The 19,838-nt window shown below is 38.9% G+C and overlaps 1 protein-coding gene across 1 annotated transcript; it reads left to right on the forward strand.

Annotated features, from left to right (window-relative positions):
* The first annotated feature begins 3,764 nt into the window (after positions 1-3,764).
* On the forward strand, positions 3,765-5,406 carry SPZ1 (spermatogenic leucine zipper 1). Its single transcript, XM_035013896.1, has one exon. The coding sequence runs from the start codon at positions 3,990-3,992 to the stop codon at positions 5,103-5,105; it is 1,116 nt and encodes a 371-aa protein (XP_034869787.1). The 5' UTR covers positions 3,765-3,989; the 3' UTR covers positions 5,106-5,406.
* The last annotated feature ends 14,432 nt before the right edge of the window (positions 5,407-19,838 follow it).

Here is a 19,838-nt window from a genome sequence, read left to right on the forward strand (position 1 = left end):
TTTAAAATCACACCCTGCCTAGATTCCCTTGTGAAGATAAAGATTCTTAAATAGTCAGAATTAATCAGCTATTGCTTTGGTTTCAAAACAAAATGCAACTACTGAATTAGAACAATTATACAAAATAAAAATATACTTCATTATACCAAAAAATTTTCATCAAATTAAAATTATTCTTTTTTTTTTTTTTAAAGATTTTATTTATTTATTTGACAGAGAGAGATAGTGAGAGCAGGAACACAAGCAGGGGGAGTGGGAGAGGGAGAAGCAGGCTTCCCGCAGACCAGGGAGCCCAATGTGGGGCTCGATCCAGGACCCTGGGATCATGACCTGAGCCGAAGGCAGACGCTTAACGACTGAGCCACCCAGGCGCCCAAATTAAAATTATTCTTATATATTTGAGCAAGAAAATAAATTACAGTGTTCAATTATAACCCCCAAAATAAAATAAATATCTGTGAGTCCACACATATATAAACACATATTTGAATGAATGAATAAGTAAATATAGGAAAAGAGACAGCTCTTCTTTACAAAATAATTCCAATCAACACGTATAAAAGAAATGACAGAAATAGAAAATCACCATTAGGGGGCGCCTGGGTGGCTCAGTCGTTAAGCGTCTGCCTTCGGCTCAGGTCGTGATCCCGGGGTCTTGGGATCGAGCCCCGCATCGGGCTCCCTGCTCGGTGGAAAGCCGGCTTCTCCCTCCCCGCTCCCCCTGCTTGTGTTCCCTCTCTGTCAAATAAACAAATAAAATCTTTAAAAAAAAAAAAAAAGAAAGAAAAGAAAATCACCATTAGATCACCACTGTAATAACTGTTGCAGGAAAAATCCACCTCTGTACACTAAAATTATGCTGTAAGGCAAAAGTTTAAGAAACAGAATACTTTTATAGTGTCAAAATATCTCTCTGTGATGTTTGTTAATTATGAAGGGAAAGAGTAACTTTACACTGGATAAATCCAGCAGATACCAGATACCACTTAATAAAGTGACCAAGGTTAACATTGCCAGCAGTAAGACCTATTGACATCATGTACACTGTGATATAATTTATGCTTTTGTTAAGGCAAACTGGTTTTATTTTTCTGTATTGATCATTGTAACCATTTTTTAAAAAGATTTTATTTATTTATTCGTGAGAGAGAGAGAGAGAGGCAGAGGGAGAAGCAGACTCCCTGCAGAGCAGGGAGCCCGACTTGGAACTCCATCCCAGGATCCTGGGATCATGACCTGAACCGAAGGCAGATGCTTAACTGACTGAGCCACCCAGGAGCCCCAAGGCAAACTGGTTTTAAAGAGAGAGAAAATTCTATATAAGTTTTCTTCTAATATTTTAGGAACAGCTTTTTGCATTTTTAAAACATTTTTATTTTATTTTATTTTAATTCCAATAGAGTTAACATACATGTAATATTAGTTTCAGGGGTACAATACAGTGATTCAACATTCCATACAACACCCAGTGCTCATCACATCAAGTGTACTCTTTAATCTCCATCACCTGTTTCACCCATGCCCCCACTCACCTCCCCTCTGGTAACAGTTTGTTCTTATAGTTAAGAGTCTGTTTCTTGGCTTGTCTCTCTCACTCTCTTATTTTTTTCCCCTTGCTCATTTGTTTTATTTCTTAAATTCCACATATAAGTGAAATCATATGGTATTTGTCTTTCTCTGACTCATTTTAGCATTTCTTTTTTATAAGTCATTAAGCTATTGGAAACTTAGTGGACAGCAATTGTAAGACAATCTAAATCTGTTTAATTTTCATAGTTACCCACTGAGAATATGGGTGAATAAAAAAAAAAAAAAAGAAGCTGCTCTGGATATCTTCTTCTTTTTTTTTTAAGATTTTATTTATTTGTTTGGGGGGGAGAGGGAGGGAAAGAGAGAGCACAAGCTGGGGGCAGAGGGAGAGGGAGAAGCAGGCTCCCCATTGAGCAAGGAGCCCTACAAGGGGGGGCTGGGGGGGCAAAGGGAGGTGTGGGGGAATGTGCAGGGAGGGGGGCTCAATCCCAGGCCCTGACCTTGGGGCTGAATCCCAGGACCCTGGGATCATGACCTGAGCCAAAGGCAGACACTTAACCAACTGAACCACCCAGGTGTCCCACTCCAGATATCTTTCAGCATCTATAGTAAACTCAAATTTCAGTAAAACTAACAGAAATATTATTTGAAATTCATTATACTTGTAAGGAGGAAGGAAATATTTAAATCCTCTTTTGATGAAAAAAAAATCTCGGTATCTTGAACAAGCCATCTTTAAACCAGTTTCCATAAAAATTAAAAACAAAGGTAATATCAGATTTATGTCCAAAAGCATCAAAAGCCACAAGCACAATAATAAAGAATACATTTATTTTCAAGTAGCCATGAAACACAAGTGAACACTGATAATTAGGCTAAAGAGAAAATATCAATTTCAAAAGGTAGAAATATTTTATTTTCTGATTACAAAGCAATAAAGCTAGAAATTAATTACCAAATCAGAAAAAAAAAAAAAAAACCTTCCCTTCTTTTGAAGGTTAAAACATTGTCTTAAATGATGGTTTAAGTCAAAGGGGAAATAGCGACAAAAGTTGGAATTTAAGACATAGAATGAAAGCGTAAGGGCAATTGGTAGCCTCTGTGGTATTATTGTATGAATTAGAAAATGTGCTCCTTCTTCAAGTAGAAAAGAAAGACCAGCACTGCTCTCTCTGTGACAGCCAGGACGCAAGGGCTCTGAGCCCAGCTGGCTGGAAGATGAGCATGAGGCTCAGGGAAATTAAAGGCAGAGTGAGTTGGTAGCTATGAAAGAAAAAAGCATACATTTCTTTTCTTTAAGGCAACTCCCTCCCCCCTAAAAAAGAAACCTACTAAAGTATGAGTTTCCCCTTTAGATTGGAAGCAAACTTGTAGTTAGTGAAGGGCTTGCTAGTAAGATTTTGAAGGCCAAGAAAAAGTCTCATTTAAGGAATACTTTCTTTGAATTTAATAGTCTCAAGGTCCTGACTCCTAAGGCTAAAAAGACATAGCCCACTACAGGATTTAGTTGTTTCAAATGCTTCAGATAAATTATGTTATTTTTAGCAAATTCTTGTGGAAAGTAATGATTAAAATTTTATAGCACCTGTAAATGAATCAGGAGCAAGCTTATAAGCCTGTCTTAAAGGATGCCTGTATTTGAAGCCAAGAAAAGTCCCAGTTTGTAACTGTGTTAAGGAAGCATTCAGATATTCTCTTTTTACTGCAGTGAAATATTTTTGAATGGAGCGATTTCTGACATTATTTCTCTAAACTCACAAAAACATGAAGCACTTTTTGGGTTCTATTTTGTAATGACAACTTTCTTTTATGGCAACATGTCTCCTAGAATGGGAGCAATAAAGTTCTAGCTGCTGTGGAAAGTCCAGGGAAGATTTCTCACACCATGCCCTTAGGTGGTAAAATGAACATATTGCCGTTGAGTTTGGGGTTGTAAGTAGTGGAAATGATTTAGGGAAGTCATTGAATACAGTTAGAGTGAGTTGAATAAAAACCTAGAAAAGTAGGGAAGGAAAGGACTGGCATAAAGATCTTTCTGGGGTGAAGAGTAGAAGTCGCTCAAGGTTGGTTTTGATTCATGAGTCACTGGACAGGTGTTTAAGGCTTCTATTGTGACAAAAAGAAACAGAAGCTGGAGATAGGCTACTAGAGTGCAGTGACAGAATAAAGACCTGGTTGCTAGGGTCAGGAATAAACACCAGAAACTTGGAGAAGGAGAGATGGAGCCCTAGCTCCTGGTCCCCTTTCTCACCCTCCCTCCCCCTAGGTCATCTGAGATGTCACCTTCTACCTAAGCATCTTCTCCTTGGTTTCAGACTTCAGCTCTTGTCTCTGACTTCTGCTTAGTTCCACATTCTCTACCCATTTGCACAGAGGACCACCACCTTCTCTTCCCAGAATCTCTAAGGTGTTTCTGCTTGCTGCATGCTCTAATCACCAGCCCTACTAACTCAGCTGAGATGGAAGTGTCTACCCTCTCCAAAACTTTTAAGCCTACTCCTGATCTCAGTCAAGAGTCTTTGGACCCTAGGTTCATCATTGCCTTATTTGAAATTGGATCACCTCCCCTTGTCTCCTGGGGTTCTTTCCCTTCCCTAAACAACAGTGGCTGTCAAACGGCTCAACAGCAGACTACACAGAAGTTTGAAAATCTCTTAAAAGAAATTAAAGATATTATTAAAAACGTGACAAGTTGTGAAGAGAAGATCACAGAAGCAAAAGATTCTTCTGAGGAAACCAGTATTTCTGAGGATGTGTCAGAACTGAAAGAAAAAATCAGAGAACTTGAGAAGATAAATAAAGTGTTATTGAACAACCTGCTTGGTAGTTCAGACATAGAGAAAGAACAGAAGGCAAAAAACGGGGAGATGATCCTGGAAAACCAGAACAGCAGGGACACGGTACCAGTTTTTAGAAGGGATTTGGTAAATTGTCCAGAAGAAAATAGAGCCCTTAAGGAAACTCAACTAAGTGAGGAAAAAGCAACATACAGATTCCCTCCTGTTCAAGAAGAAAACATCAAACTTAGGAACAACATGGAGCAGTTACTGCAGGAAGCAGAACACTGGAACATGCAACACACTGAGCTCAGTGAACTGATAAGATCCTGTCAGAAATCTCAGAAAGATATGCGAGAAACTCTTACAAATAATAGAGTGCATTTCCAAACTCAACCAAATCACGACGTGTCAGCTAAGCATGAACTGCTGGAACAAGTGAAGAAACTGGAACATGACACGTATTCATTGCATTTGATTGCAGCTTTGCTGGAAAATGAATGTCAAATCTTGCAGCAGAGAATAGAGCTTCTAAAGGAACTCCATGATCAGAAAGAGGGAACTCTGCCAGAGAAGCCAATTCAGATAAACCCTGAGCAGGACAAGAAAAAACAGATGCTATCAGAAGCAGAGCATAAGCTGAACATGCAAGAAAGAGAAGGTACATTTCCGAAAAAAGACAAGTTCTACAGAGGCCTGGATGCTTGTAGTAAGAAAGCACTTAATAACCGCTTCAATACTCATATTGCAAGAGGAGCTCTTGTGGAAAAAAAGAGACCAGCCAGCAGCCTAACTTAGAAAATACCAAAAGTAGAAGAAAAGGCAATTCTTCCAAAACTGTAATACATCAACTCCAGGCATACTCAATCATCAAACCTATGACAAGAACTATTGGTTCAACCAAGAGCGAGCTCCAGAGCAAGAAGATTAACACTTAACGTTATTCATTACCTCGGTAGTTACGTAAGTTTGGTGTTTTGTGACCATTAGTGTCAACATCAACTTCATAACCTGTCATACAATTTGCTTGTTTTTTGTAGTTATTAGAGATCCTATGACACTGTAACCAAGAGGGAAAAGTTACAGGTCCAATTAATAAAGCTCTAAATAAAAACTAGAATGAACAATGAAAAGTTTTTTTTTCTTTAATCATTTACTGCGTTAGGGGAGTTCTGGAAGAAAAAAGTATATAACACTTTCATTGTGAACCTTTAAAGCTCACGTTTTAAATGCATGTTTCCTTTTCCTTTTTTTTTTTTTTTTTTTTTTTTAAGATTTTACTTATTTATTTGAGAGAGAGAGCACCAGCAGGGGCAGAGGGAAAGGGAGAAGCAGACTTCCCACTGAGCAGGGAGCCGGATGCAGGGCACCATGCAGGGCACCATGCAGGGCTCCATGCAGGGCTCCATACAGGGCTCCATACAGGGCTCCATACAGGGCTCGATCCCAGCACCCTGAGATCATGACCTGAGCCGAAGGCAGATGCTTAACGACTGAGCCACCCAGGCGCCCCTCCTTTCCTATTATACTGAAGTGTGGGAAGTACTGATGTAAAGAAGTTAAAAAAAAAAAAATGCTGATAAACCACCACAGAACAGTTTTTCTCTTCTCATAAATGTCCCCATTCCTTAGCACTATTTTTCATAATACTCCTCCCTTGCTCCTCCTCTAGTGAACAGTGGGCATATCAAGCAGCAGAGGCCCTTGGGGAAGGATTCTTCAGCGGGTTTAGAAGAATAGATGTATATCTAGCTTTTGTTCTGTGTTGGCAAAATTCCTCCCTTTCCTCCAGGTTGGGGGCAGTAGAGTTACCCAGGGAAAGAGCAATAGCTTCCATTAAGGGAACTGGACTCCTGATTCCCGAAAAAATACAGCAGATGCATTTCTTCCTATTCCTCCCATTAAGTATGCTCAATACCCTGGACATTATGTATCAAATGAGTATACGAAGACTCTGAAAGACGGAGAGAATGAGAGGGACTATCCAGAGAGCCTGAGACTTAAGGAACAGCATGGTGTTGAGTTCCCTGGGTTTTTTTTTTGTCTCATGTATCCTGGATGGAGTGTCGGAGAAGCCCAGAAATGCCAATGCACTTAGACAAAATAATGTTCCCCTCCCTTGCTCTCCCTTGGCAAAGGATGAGGAAAGAGAGACAGGAAAAGGACAGGAAAGGGACAACTCTAGCCAAATTGCATGGAAAATGCCATGCCTCCACCCTCACCCCCACCAGCAAATACTGAGTGGCAAGCCTAGATTTTCGCCTTTGCCTGGTGGTAATGAGGCACTCCTCCTTCTTTCTTCTGGGATGGTACAGAAGAAGCAGAGTGGGGACTCTGAAGTCCCACCCCCACCTGATGCTAACAAGTAATCCCCCAGGCCCCCTCCTCCAGTGAATTGTAATGTCTTGGAAGCCTCATGAGCCAACTAGATTTTTATACCCTTCTCCTGCTGTACAGCATCAGAGGAGGCCTGCGAAAACAGAAGATTTAATAAGATCCAGGGTCTCATCACATAATGCTAAAATATCCAGGATACATAGAAAAATCATACATCATACCAAGAACCAGTTAAATTTCAACTCGAATGAGGAAAGACAACAGATGCCAACAATGGGATTACATAGATGTTAGAATTATCAGATAAGCATTTTAAAGCTGTCATTATAAAAATGTGTCACTGAGCAATTACAAATGCATTTGAAACAAATGAAAAAAATAGAAAGTCTCAGCAAATAAATAGAAAATATAAAGAAGAAACAAATGGAAATAGTTGTAAAATAAATTCACTGGGTGTGCTCAAAAGTAGAATGTTGATGTCAGAGGAAAAATTCCATGAAACTGAGGATAAAACAAAAGAAATTACCCATTCTGAACAATAGAGAAAATAGGCTGGAAAAAAAAAAGGTCTCAAGAACCTGTGGAACAGTAACAAAAGATCTAACATTGGTGTCATTAGAGAGAGCCCCCAAAAGGGGTAGAATGTGGTCTGAAAAAGTATTCAATGAACATATGACTGAAAATTCTCCAAATTTAGTGAAAGGCATAAAGATACAGATTCAAGAAACTGAGTGAACTCCAGATGTATAAACTCAAATAAGTTTGAGGCACTCAAATCAAATTTCTGAAACCTGGGGTGCCTGGGTGGCTCAGTCGGTTAAGCATCTGCCTTTGGCTCAGGTCATAATCCCAGGGCCCTGGGATCGAGCCCCACATTGGGCTGCCTGCTCAGCAGGGAGCCTGCTTCTCCCTCTCCCTCTCCCTGCCGCTCCCCCTGGTTGTACTCTCTCTCTGTCAAATAAATCTTAAAAAAAAATTTCTGAAACCTAAAGACAAAGTAAAAATCTTGAAAATAGAAAAAACTCATTAGACATAAGGGAACAATTACCCAAATGACAGTGAATTTCTCATCAGAAACCATGGAGGCCAGGGGCACCTGGGTGGCTCAGTTGGTTAATCGTCTGCCTTCAGCTCTAGTTGTGATCCCAGAGTCGATGGATCCATCCCCACAGTGGGCTCCCTGCTCAGCAGGCAGTCTGCTCCTCCCTCTGCCCCTCACCCCGCTCATGCGCTCTCTCTCAAATAAATAAATTTTTAAAAAAATCTTAAAAAGAAAAAAGAAAAAAGAAACCATGGAGGCCAGAAGAAAAAGACCACTTTTTTTTTTAAAGATTTTATTTATTTATTTGAGAGAGAGAGTGAGAGAGAGAAAGAGCACAAGAGGGGGGAGCGGGAGAGGGAGAAGCAGACTCCCTGCTGAGCAGGTAGCCCGATGCGGGACTCGATCCTGGGACTCCAGGATCATGACCTGAGCCAAAGGCAGTCGCTTAACCAACTGAGCCACCCAGGCGCCCGAAAAAGATCATTTTTAAAGAACTGAAAGAAATGTGAACCTGGAATTATTTACCCAGTGAAAATATCCTTTAGGAGTAAAGGTGAAATCAGCTAGAGGATAACTGAAAGAATTTGCCACAAGGCCACATCTATCTGAAAGCAATTGGGAAATGAGATTTCTAGCTGGGCAGCCATGTTGCCCAGGCAGAAGGAAGAATTAATTTTGGAACGCTGTGAGGTGTTGAGAAAATATTTTTATGTTTCTGCACAGTTAGGATTTTCTCAGCAAGTTCTATGGAACCTTGAGATCTTGGACTAAAAGCAAGCTACAGAGATAATTTAGAACTGTATAGATAATTAGAACTCAAAAGATATACCTAACTTCGGAGATGTGTGTTTTCATTTCAACTTGGTGTGAGGTCGGGACTCTAGAGATGTCTCTAATTTATAAAGCTGGAGGTAAGGGCTTCTCTGGCCCCTGGAGAGATTTATTTACAATATAAAAGAGTTAGAGAGAGAACAAGGATTCTTTACATCTTGTCTTCAAGGAGCAAAGCATTTTTTTTCTCCCTACTTTTAGAGGGGAAGGAGGACAGTTGCCTTTCTTTTCTACAAAAATGCCTAGACTCATTTTCTCACATACAGTACAGACCCTGTTGCATGTAGGGTTCTCATCACATCTCTCCAGGGATAGGAATTGAAGCAAGGGGAACCAGCACAATTATTATTATGTAAGTAATAATAATCTGTCTCTGATCCAAAAATCTCATGTATGTATTCAGGATAAAATAAAGATGAATATGAAAAACCCACAAAGACAATCACAATCTCCACCACATATTCTATTATGACTGAAGCATAAGGCATAAGAATTTTTCATATGGTTGAAGTACTGAATATATAATCTGAAATACTGCTTCCTACTCAAAAATTTACAGTTAAACAGAAGATACTAAAAGAATCATATTTCTTTCCATTTGACTTTCCTTCGAATGGAAACTATCATGTATACTATCATTTTCCAGCCATCTTGATTACTAAAACATGCAGTTCCTTTTTATACTTTACCAGATATATGGTTCATATTGCCAAGAAAGAAATTGTTGCTGAAATAAATTACAGCTTTTTAATTAAGCTTCAAATACAGCAAGCAATCTCTGCTATCCCAGACCCTCTAGATTTGGCATTACCTTTAACATTTTGTATGTGTAAATACAATTGTTTTCCTACCACGAGGCCATATATTTTTTGGGTCCAATTTCAAAACATGCAAGTGAGAATTTCTAGAAGGAAGGCATTATTAAAGGTGTTTCATGTGGGTTCCAGTGGGTAATCTTCTATTATATTCCTTCAGTCAATGTCAAATGTATTTGGAGAAGTATCATGGCATTTTATTTGTGGAAAGAACTTTAAGGCATCACTTGTTGGCAGTGAAAAGCCAAGCTGTGACATCAGTGAAAATCTGAAACATGAATCAGTACTGATCTAGTCCAGACTTATTTAACACTACATTTTCTCATACCTGAGATTCAAATTCCCATAAACCTCAAACTACGTTTTCAGAACTTTCAGATGTCCACTCCCATCATCAGTATACTTACATTCAACAGCAATTTTAAAGATACATTTTATATATCATATATAATTTTATATAACATATTTTATGTATCTTATAATTTTATATAATTTTTGATATATTTTTGGATAATCCTTTTTAGGAAGAAGGGAAAATCCTTTGTCAAATAAATTTTTTCCAATAGTTTAATGAGCCTAGAGATTCTTGATTTTGAAGTATGTGGATCTCTATAAAGTTTTTCCCATCAAGCCGTAGCAGTTCCACAGATTAAAAAAAAAAAACAGTTCTTGATAATATTAATATTTTAGCAGGAATAAGCATCTTGTTTGCCCTTAAAATATATTTCATGAACCAAAAATTTTTTTAGATTTTAGGTCAGGGGCACCTGGGTGGCTCAGTTGATTAAACGTCCAGCTCTTGATTTCGGCTCAGGTTATGATCTCAGGGTCACGGGATTGAGTCCTGAGTCAGGCTCCCCACTCAGCACAGAGTATGCTTGAGAGTCTCCCTCTCCCTGTGCCCCTCACCCCTACCTGCTCACTCACTCTCTCTTTCTCTCTCAAATAAATAATCTTAAAAAAGAAATTTAGGTCAAAGTAAGGGTTTCCATTTAGGTCAAAGTAAAAGTTTATTTAATACCTTTTTAATTAAAAAAAATTATGAGGGTCCCCTGGGTGGCAAAGTCGGTTAAGCCTCTGACTTACAGTTTTGGCTCAGGTCATGATCTCAGAATCATGAGATCAAGTCCCACCTTTGGCTCCACACTCAGTGTGCAGTCTGACGCTAAAGTTTCTCTCTATCCCTGTCCCTCTGCCCCTTCCCGCTCTTATTCTCTCTTGTGCTCTCTCTCTCTAAAATAAATAAATCTTTTAAAAATTTATGAAATATAACAAGTAGACAGTAAAATGCATAAAACTTATATGTACAATTTAACAAATAATTAAAAACCCATTTAACCACCACTTAGGTCATGTCAAACCAATTTACAGCTACTCATTACTGTAAGAGTGTTTCTATTGCCCTACATTCTTGCTAAAATTTACTATTGTCAGACTTTTGTGTGTGTGTGTGTCTTCTGTTGTGCCTGGCTGTTTCAGTCCATAGAATATGCAACTCTTGATCTCAGGGTCATGAGTTCAAGCCCCACGTTGGGTATAGAGCCTACTTTAAAAATATCTCTTTAATTTTCTTATTAGTTTTTTGGGACACTTTATTGGGGGGTGGTCAGACTTTTTAATTTGGTGGTTGTGTAATAATATCTCATGGTAGCTTTAATTTGTATTTCCTTGATTATATACTATTTTTTTTAAAGATTCTTATTTATTTGAGAGATTGAGACAGAGAGACAGACAGCACAAGAGTGGGGAGGAGAGGGAGAAGCAGATTCCCCACTGAGCAGGAAGCCCAATGGGGGACTCAATCCCAGGACCCTGAGATCATGACCTGAGCCAAAGGCAGATGCTTAACCGACTGAGCCCACCCAGGCGCCCTGATTATATACTATTTTATATTATTATTTATCATTTTTCATTATTTTTTTATTTTATATTTACTTCAACAGTAAAATATTATACATATTTTAAAGTCAGTTTTTTTTGTTGTTTGAGAGAAAGAGTGTGAAGTGGGGGAGGGTCAGTGGGAGAGGGAGAAAATCTTAAGCTGACTCTGCACTGAGCATGGAGCCCTACTCTGGGTTCAATCCTAAGACCCCAAGACCATGACCAAAATCAAGAGTCAGATGCTTAACTGACTGAGCCACCCAGGTGCCCCAAGTCAGTTCTTTTTTAAAGGGTTAATGCTCATAGGAAGAAAAGAGAATGGCAACTTTCACCAGTCACTCTATGCCCAGTGTGTTGACATCACTTATTGCCATATTTTAGATTTTCCAATAGTATTTTCTGAACATCAGGTTTATTGGTGAAAATTATTTTATTTTATTATTTTTTTAAGACTTTATTGATTTATTTGAAAGTGAGAGCACAAGGGGTGGTGGGGAGGGGCAGAGGGAGAGTGGTAAGAGGGAGAAGCAGGGTCCCCACTGAGCAGGGAGCCCGACTCGGGGCTCGATCCCAGGACCCTGAGATCATGACCTGAGCCAAAGGCAGACACCTAACTGACTGAGCCCACCCAGGAGCCCCTATAGCTTTTTTTTTACACTTTCTTTGTCTTTTTTTTTTAAGTCAGCTTTATGCCCAACTTGGGGCACAAATTCATGACTCTGAGATTGAGAGTCACATGTCAAGTGCTCTACCGACTGAGCCAGGTGCCCCTTTTTTGCACTGTCTTTGTCTGGTTTCAGTATTAAGGTAATACTTGCTTTATAAAATTATTTGGGAAGAGTTCCTTTTTCTTCTAATTTTTGGAAGAGATTGTGTATAATTGATGTTAATTCTACTTTAAACATTTGGCAGAATTCTTCAGTGAAATTGTTTGGGCCTGGAGTTTTTCAGAGGCAGATTTTGAATTATGAATCAATTTCCTTAATAGTTATAAAGCTATTCAAATGCTCTATTTCATATTGGGTGAATGGTGATAGTTCATGTTTTTTTTTGAGTAATTGATCCATTTCATCTAAGTCGTCAAATTTATATGTGTAGAGCTATCAAGGAACCTGTTTTTTGTTTCATTGATTTTTTTTTTCTCTTTTCAATTTTATTGATTTCTGCTTTTCATTATTGCCTTCCTTCTGCTTGCTTTGGCTTTATTCTCGGTCGTCTTTTTCTAGTTTTTGAGGTGGAAGTTTGTTGATTTGAAACTCCCTATAATATCAAAATCATAACCTAAGTATATGATTGTTGTACAGCAGTTGATAAACTTTTCCCTTTATTAAGTTTTGAAGGATATTATTTTTCGAAGTGTTTTTTTAATACTTAAAGAATTTTAGGAAATAATATTAAATTATAATTTTATTATACTTAATATTCCATTTGAGATTATTATCCTGTTATCTAATTTTATCACCTTGATTCAATTAAAATATCTGTATGGCAGGATCTTGTGAGTACAAGAATATAACAAGAATAACTATTGTATGAAAGCTAGTCTTCTTGTGCTGCACTGAAGATAGAAATCTGGGGAAACTAATTTTTAAAGTTTTATAATCTGGAAAACCACACAAAATAGATACTGGGGAAAATAGAGATAGAATCAAAATCCACATTAAAAAAAAAAGAATTCTTATTCAGGGAATAAGAATTGTAAATTAGAGGATTCTAAACAAAGCCCATTTGTGTATAGCACTTTGCTAGATATTTTAAGGCCTACTCTTTATTTCATAGGTGGTACTTGAATATCTATGCAAAATTCAAGAAGATTCAAGAAGAATGTATGGTGACATACTCTTCTAACCCCACTATTATGCTAAGCCCTAAAGTTAGAAAGATGAATAAAACATAGTCCTTAATCTCATAATCTCATAGCCCCATGAATTTTGTCCTCAGGCTTGCCCTTCTAGACAAAAATCTCAGGGATTTTGTCAATTAATCTATCTATTTATTTAAAGTAGGCTCCACGCCCAATGTGGGGCTTAACCTCATGACTCTGAGATTAAGAGATGGATGCTCTACCAATTGAGCCACCCAGGCAGCCCCCCAGCCTTCCATCTATAAGCAAATGCAATTGTCTCTAATCTTAAAACAAAATGGAACTACAGCTCCTTTATCCCATCTCCCACTTTAGCTAGAGAAAGCAATTCACGTTCAGCATCTCTAATTCCTCACCTTTTAAATTTCTTTATCAAACTAATATACACAAAGGTTTAAAAATGAGTGCATAAAAAATAAAATAAAAAATAAATAAAAATGAGTGCATAAATTGAATGCTTACTATGTGCCTAGTGCTATTTTTAGCCCTTTCCATGTATTACCCCAGTTAATCCTGACAACAGTCTATAAGGCAGATAGTATTGTCTCCATTTTACAGATAAAGAAACCAATGTACAAATGAGTTTATGAAGAAAAGCACTAGTTTCCCTCACACCCCATTTTTTTCACATCAGTTCTGCAGTCCACGGGCCCCTAGTTAAAACCGTTTTTGTGATTTGTTCTTCCTTTGGTTACCTCCATTTTTGTAAATATGTTCACATTATTATTTATTGAGTGAACAAATTTAGACATTTTCCTTTGACTTCCCAATGTAAAAGATGAAGATTTAACTCCATTATGTATATTCCCCTCGCAGAAATTTACATCGCTGTTCTCAGTTCCTTCTCTGATCAGCCTCTACAGCTGTAAGCATCACACTTAACTCTCTTTTGTTCCACTAGTCATAAACAATAGTTCTTGACTTTGTTAGATGAGAACATCAGTTCATTCTACCTTACACAGCCTCCTCATCTACTGCTTCCCACTGTCATCTCTCTTCCTTGCACTGGAATTCTTGCTGGTGTGACCTTCTTATTCTTGAGTCCATTGGCATTTTGCAATCATTTTCTCCTTTGATCTCTCTGTGGTGCTTGACACCTTTGACCCCTACTCCATAGCATTCTGTTGTCAGTGATTCTCTTCTTAGGTGATCTCATTAGTACATGTCTGCAGTAATCCAGACACCCCACTATACTTCCCCTCCTAAAAACTGCCTAAACTAAAGAATAGACAGACTGGGACTGAAAAATAGGGTTGGATATGACATCCCATATCTCATGGGCTGTCTATTCTGTGTGACTTGGTGAGGGAGTGAATGTGTGCATCTGGAAGAGTGAGTCTAAGGAAAAAGGAGGGGTTGAAGATAAGACCTAAGTCTCCAACTTCAGCACTGGGTTCCATTCACCACAATAGGAGGTGAAACAGGTGATGTGGTTTGGAAAGAAATATAATAAATCAATTTTGGGGTATGGAATTTCTATTTCTTTATTGTTTTCCACAATGTACAAACTACTGAAAGCATATATTTGAAAACAAAATAGTTCCATAAATGTAGGGCGCCTGGCTGACTCAGTTGGTAGAGCATGTGGCTCTTGATCTCAGGATTGTAAGGTCAAACCCTATGTTGGGCATGGAGCTTACTTCAAAAAAATAATAATTTCCTAAACGAAAGGAAACCAATTGGTTCAACATGTCCACCCTTTTAATAGAAATATGTAGTCATATTAGTCAACAAATTTTTATTAAGCACCTATTTTATACCAGGCCTTAGGTAAGATAGATGTTAAAGAAACAGAAATGTATCATTTGGGAGATAGTTCTTTATGGATTTTTGAAGTCTTGTGGCAACTTTTTCTGAATTACCTTTTCAAGGATATTTGTATAACAAACAGCCTTAGAAGACTAAGATAAAGTCTTCCTCCAGGTCAGAGAGCCAATGTATTTGTTGTCTAGGGTAATAAAGATAATGTTTCCTTCCATGGCAAAGGTTGGGTAGGTTTGCTGTCAGTAACTTTTAAAGGTTGGGATTTCCTGGGGGCTCCTGAGTGGCTCAGTCGGTTAAGCTTCCGACTCTTGGTTTTGGCTCAGGTTGTGATCTCAGGGTCATGAAATTGAGCCCTGTGTTGGGCTCTGAGCTCAGCATGGAGTCTGCTTGAGATCCTCTCTCTTCCTCTCCCCCTGCTCCTCTCCCTGCTCATGCTCAGACTCTCTTTCTCAGATAAATAAATTAAAAAAAACAAAACAAAACAAAAAGGTTGGGGTTTCTTAAATTCAGAGCTCCTCAGCAGGGACACAAACCCACTGCATGTATAGCATCCTTCAGGGCCCTTCTCTCTGTCACTCCCATGGGATCTTGAGAGGCAAGGAAAGAGATGCAAGCCTGAAGTTCATGCTGCCTCTGCTATGAGTATTAAGGCCTTTTTTTTTTTTTCCCTGACCTAGGAGTCTCATGTCTTTGGTCAGCACCTCTAAAACTGGCAGGCTAATTAGTTATCTTAGAAGTAGGGTAAACTCTCAAACCATTTGTAGTTCTTGACCATAGCCAGCAGACAGTTGGATACATGATCTTGAGTTTGGAAGAAGAATCTGGGCTAAAGATGGCTTTGGGTGTCATCAGCATATAAATGGTAAATAAACCGTGGTGGTGGATATGATTATCTAGGCTTGTGTTATCTGGAAAAGGACTTTGTTTGGAGCTTTGAGGAACTCTAGCGTTTAATAATCTCTTAAAAGGGGGAAATTCAAGGGAGACTCAAAGAAGCCTTCAGATCAGTGTGGTGCCACAGAGTCAAAGGGAGAGAGAGCTAGGAGGAGGAGGGAATGGACAAGCAGGTCAATGCTGAGACCATATGAGAACTGGAAATGTCTATTGAACTTAGCACTTTGGAAGTCACTGTGACTTAGCAAGAACAGTAAGAGCAGTTTAATGGACTAATTGGGTAGCGTCTAATTGGAAATGGTTAAGGTGAGGCAATGGAGGCAGTGAGGGTGGGTTGACAGCTCTTTTCTACAGAAGAGGAAGAAAGAGAAAGAAGGGTCAAGGAAGAGCTTTGGCTTTCAGCTTTATCGGCAAAGATTATGCAAATAACACTACCAGTGCTCTTCAGGGGTGCCTGAAAATACTTTCTCTGCTTTCAAAAACTTGTTGGTTTAAAGAAAGTCCTTTGGTTTGAGGATGAATAGCTACACAGAGTCTGTTCAGCCTATGTGTACCAAATCAAAAGTGTTATTCTTATTCCACGAGATCTTCTAATGCCTTTAGTGTACAATATAGAGACAATAAGAAAAACTCAGAAATAGGCTTAATGGAGATATAGGCCATCAACAAAACAGATAAAAACCTAAGAATGAAAGTCCCATTTAGGAAAAAATGTATGAGAAAATTTATTGGCATCAAGATAACTAAAGCCCAGAGGGCCTGCTTAGGAGCTCTTAACCTTAATAGGACACCTATAAGGAGATGATCATGAAAGAGGAGAAAATGCCATGGAGGGAATGAAATCCCAAATGAGCCAAATCCTTCTGTGAACTGAGCACCAATTGCAATCACCCCGTAAGGAGACTTTAACTAAGGAGAAGTCCAGACACTAAGTTTCCTTATTTCCATTTAGTGCATACATTTCTTCAACCTGTTTGTTGTATATTTTTGTTTAATGTATATAACAAGGGCCTGAAAAGCCAGGTGTTTCTGTTCATATTTATTCATTCAATGAAGGTATGGTAAAATCAATATTAAGATAAATTATACAATATGGAGGTAAAAATACATCTTGTGTCCTTTAGAATCTATTCTTGACCCAAAAGAATAAATCAAAGGGGGCGCCTGGGTGGCTCAGTCGTTAAGCGTCTGCCTTCGGCTCAGGTCATGATCCCAGGGTCCTGGGATGGAGCCCCACATCGGGCTCCCTGCTCCGCAGGAGGCCTGCTTCTCCCTCTCCCACTCCCCCTGCTTGTGTTCCCTCTCTCTCTGTGTGTCTCTCTCTCTCTCAAATAAATAAAATCTTAAAAAAAAAAAGAATAAATCAAAGATTTACTGACTATTACACCCCAGGAATGGAAAATGCTACTAGAGGTTGTTGGAAATGCTCTTAGAGAGGGTAGCATTCCTACTTGATTCCAATCTTCTTTCCTGAGAGATTAAAAGCATACTTAATGGGTACCAAACAGTCAGATACAAAAAGTCACAGACCCTTCTTTCCCTAGATCACATTTAATCTGCTTTGCATTGTTGAGGGGGGGAGTAGTCAACCTTGGTAATTTGAGGGCTCCTTCTTCCCCTCCGTGGGATTTCACAAGAATTCTCAGAAACCAGGGGTTAGGGCTGGCACTTTGTCTTTGGCCATTGCTTTGAAGACTTCACAGTGCTGCTATACAGCCTGGTCCCAGCTACTGTCTTTGGGCTCTGAGGTTCCAAGGCAGCTTTAGGCATGGGTTTTGCCTGAGTCTTCCCCTACTGATTCAGAATATGCCCATGTTCTCTGGATCTCTGCCACCAGATGGTCTCTGTAGTTTCCTGTTGCCTTCCCAGGCCTCAAAGAAGCTTAAAAACTCTCAAAGTTTTTTTTTTTTTTTTAATTTTTTTTAATTTTTAAAGATTTTATTTATTTATTTGACAGAGAGAGACACAGTGAGAGAGGGAACACAAGAAGGGGGAGTGGGAGAGGGAGAAGTGGGCTTCCCGCTGAGCAGAGAGCCCGATGCGGGGCTCGATCCCAGGACCCTGGGATCATGACCTGAGCCGAAGGCAGACGCTTAACGACTGAGCCACCCAGGTGCCCCAAAAACTCTCAAAGTTTTGAGAAACAGGATTGATCTTTGCAATGGTGAGGATGAGTTAACAATATGCTAAATCCAGTTGATTTTTTTCTTTTGTTTTGTTTTTAGTGAGCCCTACATCAAGGGTGGGACTTGAACTCATGACCCTGAGATCGAGAGTCACATGCTCTACTGACTGAGCCAGCCAGGCGCCCCCATCCAGTTGATTTTTTTTTTTTTTTAAGATTTTATTTATTTATTTGACAGAGAGAGACACAGCGAGAGAGGGAACACAAGCAGGAGGAGTGGAAGCGGGAGAAGCAGGCTTCCCGCCGAGCAGGGAGCCCGATGTGGGGCTCGATCCCAGGACCCTGGGATCATGACCTGAGCCGAAGGCAGACGCTTAACGACTGAGCCACCCAGGTGCCCCATCCAGTTGATTTTTTTAAAATAACCTATCCAGTATAATTTGTATAACTCAAAATTTAATCATTTGTTTCATCATTTTCTCTCACAAAATATCTTTTCAAGAAAAAAATAACTGAGGGGCACCTGGCTGGCTCAGTCAGAAGAGCATGTGGTTCTTGATCTCAGGGTGGTGCTTTCATTGGGCTGTAGAGATTAGTGGGGGGAAGGGGAGGGGGAGGGGCAGGGGAGAATAACTGACTTGAATTTCACTTCTCTTCCTGGTTCCATTGTAAGTGATGACTGGCAGGAGAATTAGTTCACCAACATTTGGCTGTGCTCTCTATAGATTTGTTCCTGGCCTGGTAGAATCTGTGCCCTTTTGAGACTTACTGTGAGTTTCTTGGAACTCAGCTTTCAAGCATTCAGTTCAAGATACTTCATAAAATAGTACATATTTGCTTGATAGTATATGTTTTGGTGTATGTATTAAGTATAGTATATATATTAAGTATATATATTTGTATGTGGAAAGGTATATATATAGAGAGAGATTTGAAGATATGTCTGTATCGCATCCAGCCTTAAATGTGAAAACAGGGGCGCCTGGGTGGCTCAGATGGTTAAGCGTCTGCCTTCGGCTCAGGTCATGATCCCATGATTCCTGCTCAGCGGGAAGCCTGCTTCTCCCTCTGCCACTCTGCCTGCTTGTGTTCCCTCTCTCACTGTGTCTCTCTCTGTCAAAAAATAAATAAAATCTTAAAAAAAAATGTGAAAACATTTTTTTAAGTTTGTTTGTTTGTTTGTTTGAAGTAATCTCCACACTGAATGTGGTGCTCAAACTCACAACCCTAAGATCAAGAGTCATAGTTACTCCAACTGAGCCAGCCAGGTGCCCCACAAACTTACATTTTTGAAAAAGTTTTAATATTGAGCACTTTGTGTTGATGAATGGAAAAAAATAGAAACCTGACAAACTTATAACTAGACTCTACTGAGATTTGAATTTTATTGACTTCGTTGTTTACTTATGGTAATCACAACTTTGAATTGGGATCATGGCAATGGATACTCCTTGTAATTATTATAGGCAATAGACATTTGGACGAAGATTTGTGAAAATGCCTAGATATACTAAAGATGAAAAATTAGGTCATATATCTGATACCCTGGAGAACTGAATTAGAATTCAGTGTGGCCCTAAAAATGGTACAAATGGGGAAAAATTTATGTAAAATATACTTACCTGAAAAACTGTAACAGGAATAATTGAATTTACTTGAGAAGGAAAACATGCTTTAGAGAAAGATAATGAGGAAAAATTTTATTTCATCATGTTACTTGAAATACATTGCGGGTGACTCACAGAGCTTACATAATGATGTTGAAGTAGTATGTACAAAAAATCTGCTAGAAATATAGCTATCCCCCATTCCAGATTCTATAAACATAAGCCCAGCAATATATTCATCATTCATCATATATAACTACAGTTAATAATATAGTGTATTTTTTCCCAGCCCTTTTGTCTGTTGATTTTATTTTACGTAGTGTAATCGTACTATATATTCAACTTTTGGTTACCTTTGTATGATTTGTATA

The sequence above is a fragment of the Mirounga leonina genome, unplaced genomic scaffold (genome assembly GCF_011800145.1).
Source record: "Mirounga leonina isolate KUSES-001 unplaced genomic scaffold, KU_Mleo_1.0 Mir_168, whole genome shotgun sequence".
NCBI classification, from domain to species: Eukaryota; Metazoa; Chordata; class Mammalia; order Carnivora; family Phocidae; genus Mirounga; species Mirounga leonina.